General features: G+C 39.1%; 1 protein-coding gene across 3 annotated transcripts in view; it reads right to left on the bottom strand.

The window, feature by feature from the left end:
* The window catches only part of USP40 (ubiquitin specific peptidase 40), a 60928-nt gene extending 41473 nt beyond the window's left edge, over positions 1-19455 (bottom strand). For 2 of the 3 annotated variants that reach the window (XM_045032169.1, XM_045032170.1), the window contains exons 1-12: positions 19360-19455; positions 18168-18386; positions 17020-17087; positions 15947-16060; positions 14937-15101; positions 14050-14196; positions 8178-8321; positions 6820-6948; positions 5693-5797; positions 5237-5344; positions 1595-1919; positions 968-1049 (exon numbers count right to left, since the gene is read on the bottom strand). In XM_045032169.1, the coding sequence (XP_044888104.1) occupies positions 968-1049; positions 1595-1919; positions 5237-5344; positions 5693-5797; positions 6820-6948; positions 8178-8321; positions 14050-14196; positions 14937-15101; positions 15947-16060; positions 17020-17087; positions 18168-18366 (1586 nt within the window). In that variant the 5' untranslated portion in view covers positions 18367-18386; positions 19360-19455. Of the gene's footprint in view, positions 1-967; positions 1050-1594; positions 1920-5236; positions 5345-5687; positions 5798-6819; positions 6949-8177; positions 8322-14049; positions 14197-14936; positions 15102-15946; positions 16061-17019; positions 17088-18167; positions 18387-19359 lie in introns of those variants that run through there. The other variant, XM_045032171.1, reaches the window with a different exon arrangement.
* Positions 19456-20210: the final 755 nt, after the last annotated feature.

Genomic DNA, 20210 nt, shown 5'->3' with positions numbered 1-20210 from the left:
AGGCGATGACAAAACTCCTTACTGATCTGGGTTGAATCTCAAAGTGTCAAAGGCCCTCAAAGAAACAAATTATCTATGCATTGTGCAGTGCAGAATAAAGAAGCCCTCCAAAAAATGCTAAAATATTTGTTAAATAGTGCTGATTTCTTCCAGGCCCTTCAAAGATCCATTTGTAATATAATTAATTTGTTTTATGGAAGATTAGGGTTATCTTAGTTTTTCTACCCAACTTGCAAATCAATACTCTAACACAACTGCACAATGGAAACAAATATGCAGAAGCTGCTCAGAGCCCCAAGATCTACAGCTAAGACCAAAAAGGCACATCAGCCCTGATTTCTGCTACTTGCATCCACTTTTAATCTGCAAGATACCAAATAAGGCAAAACAAGGTTTTTATAAAAAATAAAATTCATCCCGTGCAAAGGGGCCACACAAAGCCTATACATCACTTCAGGCTTCATTTGGAGTACTTTGGGTTTAAAGACGGCAGAGAGTGAATTCCAATAGCACAGTTTAAGTAAAAGTTTCTGTTCTGCTACACACCTGCTATTTTATTGTAGGATGGTTCCTTTCTCTCCCCATATCTCTATAAAGATAGCGCTAAGAAAATTCCTTCCATTCTATCCCAGGAGCTACATTAATTTACTTAAGTCTAGCACAATTTTTCATTTTTTTTTAAGTGAACTTGTTCTACAATTATATTAGTCTGACTGAGAAAGTAGGCCAGTAAAGGAATGTAACAGGGAGGTAGAGGAGAAGGCAGCGGACTAGAGTCAGGAATCCTCAATTCTAATTCCTGGATTCACCAATGACCTGCAATGTGACCTTGGGTTAGTCATTTTGTCTACATGACTCAGTGTTTCTCATCTGCAAAATTAGGATAATAATACTTTCCTTCCTTTGTAAAGCACTTTGAGATCTACAAATGAAAAAGTATGATGATGATGATGATGATATTACATACCTTCTCTTCCGCAGTTCAATGTTCGCAGCATCCATTTCATTCAAGAGATGGCCAGGAACCCGATATCTTGGATTTGCTTGTGCTGTGACCAAAGCAAACTGGTTAGTTTGGATTTAGTTGTGTAAAGCCATACTGACATGCTTAGAAGTGGCTCAAGGCCAGGCCTCCCGATATGGTAATCTTTTAAAGTCTTTAATGAAGAATGTGGTGGCTTCTTTTATAATACAGCCTTAAGTTACAGGTAGATACAACATGCAAATTTTGTTTCTGTTTATATTCCTATTAAGTGTTACTTAATGATATACTAGGCATAACTGTTACAGTATAAAAACTGTTGCTTGTATTTTCATTATAATAGTGAGTTAATTTGTCAGTTTGTGGAAGAGGCTGGAAAATCTTGGCATCTGGAGACCATTAGCTGCCTAATTTATCACTACCATTCACACCACCCCATTACATCTCCTGCTAACTCTTTCCTCCATTATGTAGTGGGAGGATTTTTCTATTCCTTCTAAACAGAAAATATATATAAGAACTCCACTGCTGGGTTGTTGGGGTTTTTTTTGTTTGTTTGAAGTAAAAATAATTTTGTGGTGGTAAGAAGAGTATGGTGAGTATTTTTTGTACCTTCAGATGGTCTTTTCAACTGGGATTTTCGATAAAACAGCATGTAGGCACTCTCTTTACCCTGAAATTGTTTCTCAATATCCTTCTCCTTAATGGGCTGGACTTTTGTATCATTCAAGTCAAACCAATGGGAACCAGAGGCGCTGTCCTTTAGCACTGTACATAGACTTTCTGAAGTCCACTGGACATCACTGTTCTGAGAAGGGCTTTGCAGAACTTGTCCTTGGCAATCTGACCCAAACTGGAGCTGATGGTACATCTCCTTTAGACTAACCTTATTATCATCAGGACTAAGTCGAAATATCTGAGAATGATTCTGCAAATACTAAAAAGGAAGAAAAACAAAGAAAAACAGTAGTGTCATAATGAAGGAAAACATCTATTAAATGTGCAAAGCTGCATTTGCCACCTCCAAGCCTTCTTTGCATGGCTTGACCTCCCTGAAGTAACAACCACTTTTAGGTATCTCCAAAAAATCTGTTTCTGCCATGCTTCCTATAGTGATTCAGCTTGATTTGTATAGAACACCCCTTTTGTTGCTCCCCTCTCCCTCATGAGTCAATCCTTAGGCTGCAACCGCCTCAGGGCAGGAACCTTCCCTTCTTGTCTGTAAAGTGCCAGCCGCACTGTAAGCACTACCACGAACAAAGAAAAAAATACAGCATCAAGAGTGAGATCAGATTAAAGTCACGAATTTTAAAGTTACTGGCCTAAATTCATTTGGTACTCAACTTAACACCATATAAGGACCCCAGTTTTCCAAAAGTGCTTTGCTCCTGCTTTCTGAAGAAGAATGTAGAAAGTGTCCCTCACCTAAACAGAATACAGCTTGGTCCATTAGCACACTGTAGCTTTCACAGAATTTGAACCCTGGTCTCTCCCAGCTTTTGCCATAACCCCACTTACCTGACACTCCCCCCAAAAAGTCTACAATGAGAACTACAGGGGAAAAAAAACCTTCAGTAAATTAAAGTGAAATAATAAAGATAGGTTAGGGACTGACAGCCCAAACAGGCTCCCAAAGTGAATACAGAAAACTAAGAACAGCTACTTGGCAAACAGACATAGTAAACACCTTTGATAAAGCAGACCTGCACATAAGTGACCAAAGGACGGGGTTGTTTCCTAAACTCCCAGAGTTATCCTATTTAGTTTTTATTTACTGTATGTCAATTTGTTTTCTTCTTGTATATGCTTCTCAGCAAGTCTCCAAAATAAAACCCGTGTTGCAAGATTTTTGTTGAACTAATATCATTCTTTAATTCAAGAGACCAAGTTCCAGTGGCCTACCTCTGCAGATGAACAGGACAAATAAGTAACATGGCACGGAGTTAACAAACAGCACTGATATCAAGCCCAGCAAACAGACAAATTCAAGTGGAATGTTGGGTGAGGAGTAGGGCAGCAGCGGGGATAAGAAAGATGATAAACCAGAACAAGGATTTTCCATGGATGAAAATTAATACTTTATACCACTGTACCATACCAATCAGAGCTTACGGACTTCAAATTGGTCATTCGTCCATAAGACTAGTGGTTTTGGCACAGATCAGGGCCTTTATATTTCAGAAGCATCCAGAGGTCCCAATCTTGATTGTGCCAGTGAAGTACAAATACACATAAAGACGCTCCCTACCCCAGACAGCTTACAATCTAAGCACTGTATATAGTAAATCCAAACCTCAGATAAGGTAATTTCTGATCACTAACAAAAGCACATTCTTGAAGTATCAAATGAGTTGATTTCAGTGTATGTTCATATAGTCTCATTCAAATAAGCACACACACACACGCACACACACTAATCAGAACATGCCAGACAGATCTGTTCACTGAATGTACTGACATCACGAAAACCCACACATGTGCATGCACATTATAGTTGTTGATAACAGACATTCAATCATGACAGAAGATATTGTGTATGTTCAGTATGCTTTTTTGCTCATAGGTTATTTCTCAGTTTACTTTCAATCTCAGCAAAGCAGCTACTCCTCTAAGACAGCTCTGTTTGAATTTCACAATTTAAACTATTTTTGAATTATTCAAAATGTGAAAATAGTTTTGCATTTCAGTGAAGCTTTCTTGGGAGTGCTCAGGATTGTAAGTCACATTGTTACCTGATAGCTCAGAGAGAGAGAGAAAGAAACTTCTAGTGCTAAACTGGGTGTCAGCTCCCTGTCACTCTAATCTGTTAGCCATCAAAACAATCTCATCAGAAGCTCTGCCAACCTTTACTTTGCCTTGCAGATTAACTTTAGGTGCACCCCAATCCTTGAGCCCCTTTGAACAGCATTCCCCTGTAGTATCCAACTCCTGACACCGGACACTCTCAGAAATTACCAAGTTCGCTGTCTCCAAAGAGACAGCGTACATACCAGCCTGTTTAGTTCAGCTAAGGAGTCGCACTCTATAATAAAACCAACAATAAGTGTATTAAGAACAGAGGTTCATGAATTCAAGTGACTGTTCAGTAAAAATAATAAAAACAAAAGATAATATGCTTCTACAAGACTAGAACTTAGCTCTAGCAAGTTAATCTTATCTAAAGCAGTTTCTCACCTGAAACCTTTTCTACAGAACTTGCTAGTTTTCAGTCTTAACCTGGATCCAGATTTTTCATGAACCACCCCCTCCACCAGGGGTGTTCCTCATTGAAATGGATAACAAAATGTCTTTTTTGCTTCTCCTTATATTTCCCCAAAATTCATAGTTTTGATGCCAGAAACAAGACAACTTCCCTATGGTTTTAGTTTCTGGCGTCTTCCCATGTTGATTTCACATCCCCACGCTGGTCAACCTGACTTTTCCTGTTGGACTTTCTCAAATGCAGCTTCCTTTGTGTTTAATTTACAATAGAGACAGCGTAGATAGGTGATTTCACACCCCTTTGTCTGGCAAATAGCTGCTCATCAACCCTGCCAAGAACACCGATTCTAAACATATTTTCAGTACATGCACACGACTTCTTAAATAACATGCATACATATATCTGGCAATACTTATGACCAGCATGATATAAGCTTTAATTTGATACCTCACACAACATCCTTTATAAATACTATGACAGCAAAGTGGTAGGTGTAGTGAATTTGTCTGGTCTGACAAGAGTTACACAGAGTGATGACCCACCAACGGGCCTGTGTGTCTCAACTCTTAAGAAGAAGAATTCAAAAGGTTAAAAATGAGTTCAAACTCAAAATTCAAATGCAGCAGTTTCCTTTACTATTGCAATGCAATTCTTGAGCTGGCAAGCTTGAGAATTTAACCAAAGTGATAATTTTTTAGATGTGTTCAAAACTACCAATGAGTAGGATTCAGAATAAGAGTTTCATTACAATCATGACTACTGAGTTGCTAATTCAAGTGTACTGTATTTTTTAAATCATTAATATTTCTATATGTAGACACTTCTAAATACATTGCTATATGCATTTTCATTCATAAATTAGACTTACATTACAGACTGTCTGCTGGGAAAGGAGAGCCATTGTTTCTACTACTGTTCTTAACGTTTGAAATTTTAGACGAACACAAGTTTAAAACATTTTCTTAAACTGAAAATTGTGAAGTGATTTGTTAGTAATAGGTTTAGCTAAAATTTAACTAATGTACCTATTAGAGTTTTACTGTTTTTGTTACCTTTCGTATTGGTCCATATTGTTTCCTGTATTTTTTGTTCCAGGACATTCCTTTTTTCTCCAATAGTTTCTGCCCTAACTGATCCACAGGAATTTGTTTGGATTCTTCCTAAAGGAACACAGTTAACAGACTTTGAAATGATGAAGTGGTGGGCAAAACGTCAAAACACACCAACCAAGAAGTATGCAACAAACAGGAATGGTAATAAACGAATGGGTTTTGCTAACCTTTGCAATAGCTTGGGTAAATTACTTAAGGCTACTAATGGATTGGCCAAACAAGTATTCAGAGAGATCCAGTGGATGACTACTTTTATATTAAAAATCAACTTCATACTTTCAGTCTCATGCTCCCTGCTGAATTACTAGGCCAAGTTTAGATTCTTTTCACTTACCCCACCCCTCTCCCAGATCAGTAATTAACAGGGAGCAGTAAAGATCTGTTTACATACCATACCTCTGATAAGATCCCTTTCAGGATTGTCAGTGGATTCTCCATTTCTTTGATATTTTCAGTATCTTTCTGAACCTTCTCTTCAGTCATCAGTTTGCGTTCCTCCTCCTGAAAAAGATCATTGATGGGATCCTTACTACAAGGCTATGGAAATAAAGACTAGTAAATACTATTATTTCAAACAGAGATGTGTATTTTTCCTTTTGCTTTCTAGCACAGATTCTTTTATTTTACAGAATTATGGATACCCATGTGTAACTGCAGCAGTTAAATGTGGAGAAAATGTCATTGAAGAAGTCATATCACACCACACACACTTACTCACCAACAGGGTTGGCCACAGAGGCAGGCATCATATTGCTTGGCTGCTCCACTCCCCCCCATCTCCTTTTTTAAAATAAATTTGGATGCTCAGAGGCATCAAATACAGTTTCCACGCTGGATGGCAAAACACTTTGGTATGCAAGGCTGGCCCCATTACTGTTGTCTATAGAAGGCTCCTGATCACTCAGTTACTGCCCCTCCCAATTTCCACCCTTCTCCCACTCTCATGATGCAGCCTGTCAGATGAGATGACCAATATTAGATTCAAAGACTGCCAGTGCTGACAAGGTTCAGTGAACAGAAATTCCATGAGCTTTTACAGTGTAACAAAATAATGTTTGAAGAGGACTATCAAAATCTCTTACTGTATAGGACACTGACTTCTATAGACGCTGAAGTCATTGGAAATTTTTTATATGGGCTGGCCAGCCTCACAGACAAAGCTGAAAGTTTAGCATTCTAAACTTGGTAGGCCCCTTAGAGCCTAAATCCCTCTCTAAATCATATACTGTGACTTAACTCAGCAGGATAGCAAATAGACAACCAAATCTAGTCACAAGGTTTGATAGAGTTTCCAGTCTCTGATTAGAAGAAATCATTCCTTGACTGAATAAAGGGTCTCTTCACACGAAATGAGGTGCATGACAAAGGCCATGAAGGACAGCGTGAGTGAATGCCTCACTAGACTATTTTTGTTGATACAAAGTGTACTTAATGCTTTAATACAGTCTACATTAATACATCTCAAGGAATCGAAACTCGCCAAGCAGGAGAAAAGCCATACAAAATGAGTGTTCTAGACTTACTTGCAATTGCCAATTTCCTAATGCATCAACATCTTTGATATAAACATGGTAGTGTCCTCCATAGCAGCCACCTTTGTGTATAATAACAGAGAAGAGCTCATACATGTACTCCGAATCCTCCAACTGAGTCTAAAACAAGAGGAAATTAATAAACCCTATAAGTCTTTTACACAACTACAAGAAGATTTTACACTATGGACAAAATTTCAGGTGTTTTAGTGGGGAAAAAGAGCAATCAATGCAGTTCTCTGTTATCCACCATTATTCCAGAGTTAGAGATACATTTGAACCAAGCCAAAGATGCATTTAACTACTTTAGAAGTAAAATATTTTCAGTAACAGTGGTCAACATAAAAGTATGTTTTATTCAAATACTGAAACATGCCAACTCTGCTGTCCTTGAAATTACTATTCATACTTAGTGAAGTATAGTTAGCAGCTCCATTAGCTAGTATTGTATTGAATATTTCAATTGAATGCTGTTGAAATCTTTTTGTTTGGAAACAAAAATATTTATCATATAACAAGTTTACACCACTTACTCCTAGGCATAGTTGCAATTTTCTGGAAAGTTACAAGTAAATAGTTTAGGAGGGTGTCTAATTTCACTGGCCCCTCTAAAAGGCTTTGTTAACTCTGGAAACTTTGCAGCGCTTAACAAAAAAAACCCCTCACATGTAGCTTAACTTTTACAAAAATTAAATAAAATCAAAATAATAATATGCTCCTCCACCAAAGCTAATGTTGAAAAATTCTTCCTCAACTGCCAATTTGCAGAACTTTAAAGACCAAAACCATGGTGATTAAGAGACTTTAAAACGTGTCTGCAGTAAGTATATTATTTACATCGTTTAAGGACTAAAGTTAATTACGTAAAGGCTTTGTTTTGTTAACAACTATGTTTTGGTTATATGAATGTCTAATATGACTATTCATCCGTATAGATTTCTAAGAGAATGCATAAACTATAAGGGTATGGCAATATACAACTGAGTTTCTATATAATGCTATTAGATAATCCCAACATAAAAACTAATGTAATGCAACAACTAACTTTCAGGTAATGAGGTTTTTGCCTGGAAATGTTCAATTAAGTTTTATGCTATTATTGATTTTTCCCATTTGTCAGTACTACACATAAAAGCTTTGTGTTCGCACCACAAACGCTAGAGTTTCCAACACTATTAAAAGAGATCTCTTTTGGAAGGACAGATTGCAGACAGAGGAAAAGCCATACAGTTTCTCCTGCAAATAGCCTGTCACCTGACCAAAAAGGGTAAAATGAAATATGGCTCATCCTGGAGATAAATTTCCCACATATTCAGCCAGAGAACAAATTAAGACAAAATTGTTCAAACCTGCTCACAAAAAGGCCTGAGGTTAATCCGGATAGGGAACGTATAGCAGCTTGTTTCCTTGTATCGTTCACACTTCTCAAAGTCAAAGTTAAACCTCAGGAGCGAGACAGTAAGAAAGGGGGGCAACTTACGCAGTTTAGCAGACTGTAAAATGAACAAAAAAGTTTTAAGTATGAGTTTATTACAGGAAAGCAGCGGCATGTCCTCCATTCTAAACAACTCTCTCAGGCTGTCAGAAGAAAAGTTCCCCAAAAGGTTTCAGTAGAAAGCAATCACCCATTATGGATTTCGTAAGAGGATTTCATTCATTAAAGAGAAGATCCCAAAGGTAATGACAGAGGAAAGTAAAAATTCAAGCAAACTATGTAAGGGAGAAGTCTGGATAGCACATCAAAAAGATGTATTTCACCACATTACATATTATGTGAAATGGCTAAGTGTCATAGGACAGATGAACAGTTAGTGACCTAGTTCTAGTATGTGCCAGCACAATCACTAGTCAATTCTTTGACACTTCCAAGAGAGACCCAAGTAAAAAGTAGTAGATGCTATACCATCTTTTATTCAGACCCACTCCTTGACAAGTCATCCAGTACTGCACTAGTCCAAATGTTTCTCCTTCCCTCTGACAGGTTATGAGGTCCATCAGAGAAAAACCTTTGACTCCTTCGGGGAGTTCAGACATACCAGTTTTGAGGGACAGAGCACACAGACAGCCTAAAGAGTTTACAGCCTGCTGAGATGAATGAAAGCAGTTTACCTTCTTTTAGAGGTGAATAATCCTACTCTCTTCCCCACAGAGAAAGAAGTGCAATGCAGGATTTGGGGGTACAATTAACCGCACAGGATGTGAGGAAAGGTTTAAGGAGCTTAAGCTGGGGAGGCACACCTCCTGGACAGCACAGAAGAGTCCTTTAGGGGCTCCCCTGTGCAGTACGCTGGGCAGTGGGGATTCAGGGTCATGGGTGACTGATCCATTGCTACATGGATCCACTGGTTATTTCCCATCTTGTGCCCTCTGCAGACATTTACAGTCAGGTGATGTTAATATAAAATGCCACCAACCATGATCTGATTCCAAGATTCAAGAATGAGGTGATTCTTTGCTTGTCTAGCTCTTGTACAACTGAAGTTACACTGATCTGCAAATTAAGCATACCTGACAAAAATAAAGACACCTTGATTTTTGGCATCAATGTTTGGACAAGATTGCTGGTTTGCACTTGCTGCTTACAGACCAGCTCTCAGCCACCTCTAAATTTCTGTGAAAACGTAAGTATTTCTGCTACAAAAAAAACAATGCTTTCCTATACAGAAAATATTTGAAACTATTACTAAATATATTCAAGCAGATATGAATCTAAGTCAATATTTACCATTGTACATATACACCAGATGCAATATGAACTTCATGTTTATAGTATCTGAACACAACGACATCTGTTAACAAATTCAATTAATACTTAACTTGTAAGTTAGAGGTATTTTGCAAAATACATCTACTGGCATATTACACATACATTTCAAACACAAAATTAACCCATTTCATATGTTCTATATTTTAAAAGTTGAAAGAAGCTTTCATATAGTGTACAAGATGCATTAAACATGTATGGTTCTCACCCTATAAGGGTAGCAAGTCAGCTTTTATAATAGTTAACCTGTCTGCTCAACACAGGGAAACTTGAGATTGTTTTCCCTTTTGCTGATCAGTCCATTTCCTATTTCCCATTTCCTGATTCTGTGCCAACAAATTAAAAATTCTGGACACAATATTTTAAAATTCTGCAAATTTTATTTGACAAAATAGCACTACATAATCATGCCAGTTTCAATTTTGGTAATTTACTTCAAAATACCTGTCAGCAAGTATATCTGTAACAATACAGACACACACAAAAATTCCCCCAGGAGTAGAGAGTTAAAGAAACCCTTATGACAACCCAGTTCCTGCTTCTCTGCCTCCGCACCCCAGGCCCAAACACTCACACCCCCCTATCAGCCAGCTGCGGGTCCCCCCGGCCCAGACACTGACAGACCCTACTTCCTAGAGCCCAGGGATCCAGAGGGAAAAACAGCCTGATGCTGGGTCCCGGGCTTGCACAGAATTTCTTGCGCACCGCTACCTCCGTCCTATAGGGCAGTGTTTCCCAAACTTTTTTGGCCACGGAACAGTTTTTAGCCGATTACAGAACACTTATATTATTTTGTAGTCATTTGGTTTTCAAATAAAAAAATTGCGTTATTTATCCTCAAATATATTTTATAAAACAAAGCAAAAATACAAATTTAAAATAACTTGAACTAACAATTTCTAACTGGAAAGCGCGTATAAAGTAGTACAAAAATCAAGCGCAAGAGTCACAATTAAAAACAGTGTTCTACTTAAAAAAAACCACCTGTTTTTATATATACACAAACACCAAATTAGATTTTTACTAGGAAAATCTATTTTATAAACAGAAATACAGAATTGGATTTAATGGGACTGGTGTTTATGCGTTTTTCTATCACAAATTCGCTTAATATTAGGAATAATGCTGGAAAGTTGAATCCTCGTGTCAGGAGCAGCATCAAGTCTATTTGGGGGAAGGATAGCTCAGTGGTTTGAGCATTAGCTTCTAAACCCAGAGTTGTGAGTTCAATCCTTAAGGGGGACATTTAGGGATCTGGGGCAAAAATCTGTCTAGGGATTGGTCCTGCTTTGAGCAGGGGGTTGTACTAGATGACCTCTTGAGGTCCCTTCCAACCCAGATATTCTATTCCTATATTTGGTTTTTGTTGCAGTATAATATGAAAATCTCGTCTCACACAAATAAGTTGTAGCAAAAGGAAGGAGCACTCAAACTGCACATTTAGCCACATTAGGGTACTCTTCTATTAGGCTGCTCCAAAAATTATTCAGCAGAAGATCCTTAAACTTTTGTTTCAAATCAGAGTCAGAAATTAAGTCAATTAGGCTTTTATAATCGTGCACATTAAAGCCAATTGGTTTGGCTGTAATTAAAAACAGATTTTGAACCCAAGCATTATCATCAGTAGTTGAAGGAAAATATTCTAATAAAGAAGCCTGCAAGTCACGCAAGTGCTGTAAAATGGTGCTGGAAACTTCTTCATGGACTGTAGAATTTATTTCAGTCAGAAATTCATGTATTGTAGGGAAGCAGTCGAAGTTATTCAGTTCTACAGAAGATGCCCAGAATTCTAGTTTCTTTAACAAAGAAATTTTATCCATTGTAGTAAAAATGGTCATATTCTTTCCTTGCAGCGACAGATTAATTTCATTTAATTTTGCAAAAATATCTGCAAGATATGCAAGTCTCATTAGCCCCAGGAATTTGTCAGAGTCATTAAATTTTCATCCTGAATTATCTGAAGTGACGAATACCAGTAGTTCACTACAAACCCAAAAAGCCTCACAAGCACTTTTCCTCTGGATAGCCATCTCACTTCCATATGTAAAAGAAGCATTTTGTGCTGACTACCTATATCCTCGCACAAAATTTTAAATAACCTGGATTGAAGTGGTCAAGATTTGACAAAATTGATACTTTATACTGCTCCATCGAGCACAATTTTCAGATATGCTGGTATTTTTTTAACTGCAAATGCTTGTCTGTGTAGAACACAATGGCTCTTAATGCTTTCTGGTGCCACACTTCTGATTTGCGTTACAACTCTCTTCATCTTCCCAATCATTGCACCATCAGTACACACATCAATACATTTTCCCCAACTAATTTCATGCTTTCTGATAAAATTGTTGATGCAGTTGAATATTTCTTCTCCAGTCATGTTGCTTTGCAGAGATTCACCTTGGATAACTCACTAGTACTAACAGATTTTTCGGCAACAAAAGACTGTGATAGTTCATCCTCACTTTGAAGTGTCACAATATTTTGCTCGCTTATTTCGGCCACAGCTGGAGTACCCGAAGAACTTGCTTTTCGTTTCAAAGTTCCTTCTTTTAGCCACAAATCCATGGTGATTAGGTTTAATAACAATATTTAGAAATACTGATTTTTGTCAAATTTTGTTTGTCACAAGTATTTATATTGTTTCGAGCGAAGCTAGTTTAGTTGTGCTTATCGCACACACGGTAAAGACCCACAGGTTTGAAAGTGTTGCGTGAATATGTTATATTCAACATGGCGTAAAGAGAATGGTGTGTGCATACCGCTGCAGTTCACACAGCCTCGAGCGGAAGTGGTACGACGCCACTAACTGAAACATGCTCGAAAGGGGTAGACGTTAACATGCTTGTGTGCCACATTCAATTGACACCATGATATTCAATACGAGATCTATCAATACCCGGAAAAAGTGTTTTATGTTAAATTATAGTAATTCAAAAAGAGTTGTAAACTATGCTTCAAATATGCCAAATTTAAAATTAAAAAAAAAATTACAGACCCTTTTTTAAAATTACGATTCTTTCACAGAGCACTTATTCACATCGTGCGGAACACAGTCTGGGAAACGCTGCTATAGGGTATGCTGGGAACCCTCCAGTTCCCTCCCCTTCCTGCTGGCCTTGTCTTCTATTTGCGAGAAGGGCTCTGACAGGTCCAGCAGCCCCTAGTGTCAGTCAACATCTTTGCAGCCCATTTCTGTGGGAGGGGAAAAGGAAACTGCACACACATTAATTTCTGCAAAATTCTGCACTGTGCAGTGATGCAGAATACCCCCATATCAGAGGATAGAAATGTTGGCGGCTCAAAGAGGTTCAGCCAATGCATTTACAACTATGTTACTCCCATGGAGGTGCAGACAGCCCCAGCACAGAATCAGGACCAGAAGAAGCATGAAAAGAGAAGAGTGTACTCCAGTTCCAAGATTAGAATAGTGGTCAAAAAGCAGCTGTATGGTTCAGAAGGTATGTCTATACGGGAAAACTTGGAAGTATATAGCAAAGGCATTTAACAACTGGTTTAATCTAATTCTGTAAAAAGTCCTAGGAAACACTCCCATTTGCCAGGGAAATTTTCGTAGCCTTTGAGGAGAGGATTCGTCAAACCCTGCCCAGAGCCATCAGCCTTAACTAGAAACTAGATTCTTTCATAATCTACTTTTAACAAAATTGTTTTCACCAGACAGTTGTGGCCTTCTGATCTACTCCAAGTTGTTTAGCTGCAGCTTGTCCTGTCCATTCTTGCCTCGAACCACAATGGGGATTATTTTGAGGTGAGCGAAGAGATCTGCTCTTCCACACTGACAGACTCATTCAGAAAAACCTTATCATTTGCTAAGCCTGAATGAACACTTGGATGCTAACTCAGACTAAGTATCAGAGGGGTAGCCGTGTTAGTCTGGATCTGTAAAAGCAGCAAAGAGTCCTGTGGCACCTTATAGACTAACAGACGTTTTGGAGCATGAGCTTTCGTGGGTGAATACCCACTTCATCGGATGCATGTCATCCGACGAAGTGGGTATTCACCCACGAAAGCTCATGCTCCAAAACATCTGTTAGGTCATAAGGTGCCACAGGACTCTTTGCAACTCAGACTAAGCTATTATGTGTTGAAGTGGTGCTGTAAATCACTGGAAGATTATTACTGATGTTGAATTGATATTTCGTACTGCTCAAACCTTACTCCATCCGTCCAGGACCTAGTAAGAAATTGCAACAATGTACATGTTAACACAAGACACAACATATTTTACAAATTTTAACTATTTTCATACCAGAGGGGAAAAAAAATGTGAGGTCTTTTCACATGTTCTCCACTTAAGGTGATGGCTACGAGTTCATATGTTAATGAATTTGGCAGAGAATGCCAAAGCCCTCCTTAATGTAAAGTATCAATGCCAATCTTCTCCAAATTCCTGAACTCCTGTCAAACAGGATGCTATGGACAAGGTAACCCATTACCTTTGCTGCTTCAACCAGTTTGTTGCATGCGCCACATCGGTACAAGTTATCATTTTCAAAATATTCCTCTTCCACATACATGTTCCACAGGGCCTCCTCCAAGCCAGATACATCCTTGACTGCCACCGTTAGATCTAAAAAATCCTCCTATACAACAGTACAGTAGAGAACAAAAGCCAATACGTTGTGTAAACGAGGCGAGATTTTGATATTTGGTATACTACAGCACATTTGCATGCAGGCACAATAGCAGATTTGTTAAATATAAAGAAACACACTAATGTAAGTCATGCATCTGAATTAAAGAAATCTCTCTCATCACTTTATTTCAGCAATACTATTATTTGTAGGATTTAAAACAAAAAAACTGTTTATTTCCTCTTTCATAATTTAGTTTTGTAAGAAGTCCTGGTTGTAAAAATCATAGATTAGAAAAAGTAAAAATAGATGGTAAAACATGAATGAAACAAATGGAGTTTCACTGTAGTAACATCATTACTTACATCTCTAATCATATCTACCATTGGCGATACACAGTAACTCAGCTAGAAACTGCCATAGTGCTACTGTTTTCTTCTGATGACTCATGCCCTCACTATAGGTATAGCTTAGAAAATACCAGCCAAGACTCAGTATGAACAAATAAGCCTTGAATATTTTCCATGTGTTTAGACGAAGGCAGAGTCCTAACCCATAAAAGCTGCATAGTTCCAATAAATTGATTATTAGAATGGTCAAAATATTTAATTAACTTGGAATATTTTATGGGGTTAAGCAAGCATTTACACATACAGAAAATTTAACATCTTCAATAAACCGTAACCTGCTTAACAAGTTGCCAACAATCTATGCTATTAAACATATACAAAGCTCTCCTAGGAATTTACCTGTCTCTCACTGACATTCTTGCACTCCTTACAAACAATCTGGTTAACAACAGTCCCATGGTACAACCGATTAATAAGGTCATGGCCAGAAGTCCCCACAAGGGAAGTTTCCAAAGCACTGAACAGAATCCGATTTAACTCTTGTACATCATGTTGTCTCATCTCCTGCAAGACAACATAAGACACATTTAAAAAAAAAAGGGTTTATAAGTGCAGTCTCCTGCTTTTCATATGATGATGACTACAGCATTTTCTAAAAGCAATAATCAAAAGTTACATTAGAGACATAACAAAGGCCTTAAGAGGAAGCAAGATACAACATGAGAGTTGCCTACTACCAAGAGAGGAATACTGTGCTAACTTAAAAGTTTGTTTTTCCCCCCACTTCTTTCCAGTCTTAATTTACTTCCATTATTTCTGCTACAAGCGTACATAACATAGGCCAGGTCATACGCTCTACTCCCACAGAACTCAGTGGGACTATTCCCTTTCATAAAGTAAGTGCCTAATTATTTGAAGGGCTTGGAGCCTTAAGTCATCAGGCAAACAGTATTGCTCCAAAAATGAAAAACTACAGAAATATTTTAAAAATATATTTTATATCTGTAGAAACCCATTTTCTTGTTCTCCATAGGAAATGGTCAATGGAGATATACCTATCTCATAGAACTGGAAGGGACCCTGAAGGGTCATCGAATCCAGCCCCCTGCCTTCACTAGCAGGACCAAGTACTGATTTTGCCCCAGATCCCTAAGTGGCCCCCTCAAGGACTGAACTCACATCCCTGGGTTTAGCAGGCCAATGCTCAAACCACTGAGCTATCCCTCCCCTCATATGTGCTTTCAATGGGGATGCAGACAAAAACAGAATAATATTTGCCAAATTAAAAATATATTTCCCCAACTTGAAAAATTCTAAACAGGTCAAAATATTTCAAGTCTCCAAGAGTCATCCTCTCTCTCTTTTGGAGGAAACTCTTACAAGCTGTGTCCTTAGATACCATACTGTACCTCATTGCTGTTCCATCCAAAGCTCTCAGTGAGGTCTGTTGTAGATGCAGCCTGCTGATCTAAGAGCAAAAGCTGAGCAAATAATCGTTGTAACTGTAATGGAATTACTCGAACCTAAATGTTTTAAAAAAAAGGGTTTCAGGAAGCAACTTCAAAACCAGTACTTTAAATAAAATGAATTAGGATTTAGCACAGAAGTGAGAATAAGCCACCATCAACCCAGGAGCACTTATGTTCTAATTATAACTTGGCCTACTTCACAATTCTATAAATATGGATACATCTTTCGAAAATCTATATAATTGTTCATCCTTAAGTATCTCTGAGAAATTTAAATTCATTATTTCAATGGTGGTAAACTAATATACAGAAAGAAAAATAATTAACTTAAATTTAATCTATCATAATATAAACATTAATTTTCTTTTGTATTTTGCACATTTTAGTACCTCAAAAAAATAAAAATAAAAAATAAAAAAAAAGAACATGGCCTTAGGAGATTTAATTAAATCATAGCTAGGACAGCTACCTATTGTAGCTTTGATTTACAAAGAAAACTCACTTCACCAACAACTTGTTTCTATCACTTTAAACAGAGAATACAGAAACAAAATCTGTGTTCCAAAGCTAGTAAGCATTTTAAAAATAAAAATTAGGCACCATCCTGTAATGTCTTGTGCATAGGTAGACCACTACATCTGCGAGGCTCTAGAAGGATGCAGCAGTCCCACAAACAAGAAAGAAGTCACAGAACTGGAGCCTTAATTAGTAAGAAAAAAAATATGGAACAGTACTGTCGAAGTTTTGGGCCTGCTCTTGCTCCAACTGAAGTCAGAAGGACTTTTGCTATTGGATTCTATGGGAGTAGGATCAAGATCTATAATATTACTGCAAAATAACTGATGCACCGGCTTTCACCAGTGCACAAAATGGAACGCATTGACAAACCAAATTCTTGGCTTCACATAAATTATATTTCCCAGTGTGGTCGAAAATTGTATTCCCTCTTGATCCAAACCCTCATTTTTCCAAATCAACCTACAGCAGAGGATAATAAGAGTAGATTTTAACACCTTTACATCTGGTTTATTGATATTTTCCAGAGAACCAAGTTCTTCAGGGCCTAGGGAAAACAGTGCTTCTGTAATGGAAAAGGAAACATGACTTTAAAATAAAGAAGCTTTACATTCATATGCATCGTATTTTAGTTTATTTGTATGAAAAGTTATCATGCTGTCCTGTTAGCAATCAAAAACATACCAGGAAGTCCTTAAGTATCTTAAGAAGTTTATTCCTGAAAGATATTTTCACTTTTTTTGTACCAATTTATTTTTCCCCCATCTAAATTAAATACCAATATTAAGAAACATACAAATGGCTAGATGTCTTGAAGCATTGCTTCTTCATAAGTTAATGGTTATGTGAAAAGTGAATGAGAGGCAATGGCCAAAGTGAAACTGCATCCTATTTTAAATAAGAAGTTTTAAGCACATTTGTGTCTCTACGATGTGAATTATACATTAAATAGCTAGACGTGATATATGTCTTTTTGCAGAAGTGAGAGATGATAACTTTATGGACCACCTGCTCTTTGTTTTCATCTTGCCTGCTACAGCTTATCTGGAGTGAGCAGTGCTTTTGAAATTGGCTTTACATTAGTAATGTTTTATAAATAACTGACAACAACTGTCAATGCAGAATTTCTAGTAAAATATTGTTAATATGACATGTTGCTGGTAGAGGCAAAAGCAGGGACTTTTGCTCTTTTGGAGAGCTTTCTACAGTTTTGACAGGACTTTCTCTCTGTTCTGATTGGCTATTTACTCCAATCCTACCCTCCCTTCTCTTTTATTCAGCATATCCCTTCTTAAATGAACCCCCACCCCACCCCAAAAAAGGGGGGGAAACGTGGAACAGTGTTTGCTGCCATCACATCTTTCACTCTGCTAGTGCGTTCTACTCCTCCCTCCACCTTGAGTCTGTCTGGTCTATTTAGCTTGACAGCTCTTTGGAGGGAAGGACTGCCTTCTTCTCTGGTTTCAGAGTAGCAGCAGTGTTAGTCTGTATCCGCACAAAGAACAGGCGTACTTGTACTCCTGTCTTCTCTATGTTTGTAGCTGGCACAATGGGGCCTCACTCTTGGTTGGCCCTTCGGCACTACTGTAATAAACATGGTTAATTTTAAAGTTACTTTAGGAAGTCATATTTTAAGATACAGTACCTCTAAATTCTGGCGTGAAATGCAAAGTCTGGAGAAGGGAATTGAGGTAGCAGGTCCCACCCTGATTTTTGATACCACTTAATTTGGTGAACTCCCTTGGAGCGGGAGGCTCGGTATCTTTGGACTTTGATTTCTTCCCTTTTCCACATTGATTATTTGACACAAAGGAAAAGTCCTCTTCAAATAAGTCTCCAAACATTGTGAAGCCACAGTATAGTCCTTCAGAGATCCAACATAAATCACCATTTAGCACAAAAACTACAATATTAATTGGTTATGCAGTACATGCTAATTTAATCTTGAGCATAGTATTTCCAAAGTTCTCAGCCTGGGCCTAACTATGTCACCAATTAAATCACTAATGCCTCCATTCTATCTAGTCATCTATTGTAAATCACAAATATCAATTTTTAGTTATAAATCAAGATAATCTTAAAGTTTTTATTGTTTTTGTACTTTTTAATGTCCACAGATTTCAGTTCCTGGACCTTTTGTAATTTTATTCCAATCTTAGTGACCAAAACCTTGTCTATACACAAACTTGCACCAAAATATCAGCTTTTATTTATACTGTCGCAGTTTAGTTTCAAGTCTGTACACGGACACTTATTTTGGAATAAAAAACACCCTATTTTGATTTTGGTAAAAACCAGGCACGTCTTCCAAAACAAGAGGGTCCATCCACAGACTTGTAACCAAATAAACGGTATCAATCAAAACCAAGTTTCAGACTAGCAGCCGTGTATGCAAGAGTGTGTGTGTGTGTGTGGTGCTTGGAAGTGGGTGTTTAGACAGCGCCAGGACAATGTAATTAGGCTTGGCAGGATGAGATGTTTTGTTGTTGTTACAATTTCGACAGAGAGCATCATTTTAAAGCCCCCTCCCCCATGTGTATCTATTTTGCGCTCACGGTTGCACAAAGTGACGGGTCTGGGCGAGCGCCTTGCCCGGGTTTTGCGGGGCGAGGTGTTCACTCCCAGCTGCAGGGCCGGAGGGGGGGAGGGGGGAGCCCCGCAATCCCCGCGCCGCCGTGCCGGGCAGGTAGGACGCAAACGCCCCGCGGAGAGGGGTCTGGTCCCCGCACCACAGGCCCCCCCGCGACGTGACGGGGAGGCGCATCAGCCCCTCCCCCCCCCGAGCCGCAGCTTCCCCGCCGTGGCCGCTCCGCGGGGGAGTCCCCAAGCCCGCTCACCGCTCACTGCCGGCACGGGGAGCCACGCTTGCGCTGACACCAGCACCGCCGCCAGCTCGCCGCCGCCGCCGCCGCCATGGTTGTTTTGGCTCCGTTGTCAGCCGGCTCCCGCGGGGCCCGATGGGAGTTGGAGTCTTTCCCTGGGCGCCCGCACCGCCGCCTCCCGCAGCCGGACTACAACTCCCACAAGTCACCGGGCCACGCGACGGCCAGAGTCCGCGGCCACCAACCAACCAACGCTGGGCGTCCGCTAGGGACACTGTGGGTGGCACCGCAGCACCCTCGGTAGCGGCATATGACCGGAAGCGGCGGGCGCAAGGCCCTCTGGGAGGTGTAGTTGACTAGGAGTGGTTGCCGCAAGGCCCTCTGGGAGGTGTAGTTTCCTGGGAGTAGTTACCGCATTCCCTGCTGGGAGATGTAGTCTCTCTAGCGAAAGCTGGCTTCTCTCTGAGAATTAATCTCATGAGGAAAAAATTCCAAAAATGTGGTACAAAGACTCCTAAAATGCCACCCCAGCCATCCCGTCTCATCACAGGCGAAGGCTGTCCATAGGCTGTCCCCACACACCAAACCCTTATCAACATTCCCTAAATAAATTCTCATAGGGCCTGGGTCTGTGTCTCCCCCAGCTGTTGAAACTAGTTTGTATCAAACACACGTGTGGCCAAGTCCTGCAGTGTTATCCTGAGTCTTGTGATATTTAGTGATTTTCTTAACAACTCAGTTCCTGGAGTTGGGAGGTTGCAGTAGAATCTCAGCTCCCCCTATTCCCCCCCCCCCCATTCCCCCTTATCTCTCCAAAAAAAGGCAGTGGGAGAATTTTCTAGCACTTGAGGTTGGAGGCAGAGCTT

Source organism: Mauremys mutica, chromosome 10 (assembly GCF_020497125.1).
Source record: "Mauremys mutica isolate MM-2020 ecotype Southern chromosome 10, ASM2049712v1, whole genome shotgun sequence".
In the NCBI taxonomy this organism is placed as follows: Eukaryota; Metazoa; Chordata; order Testudines; family Geoemydidae; genus Mauremys; species Mauremys mutica.
This window is presented reverse-complemented; position numbering and strand designations above follow the sequence as displayed.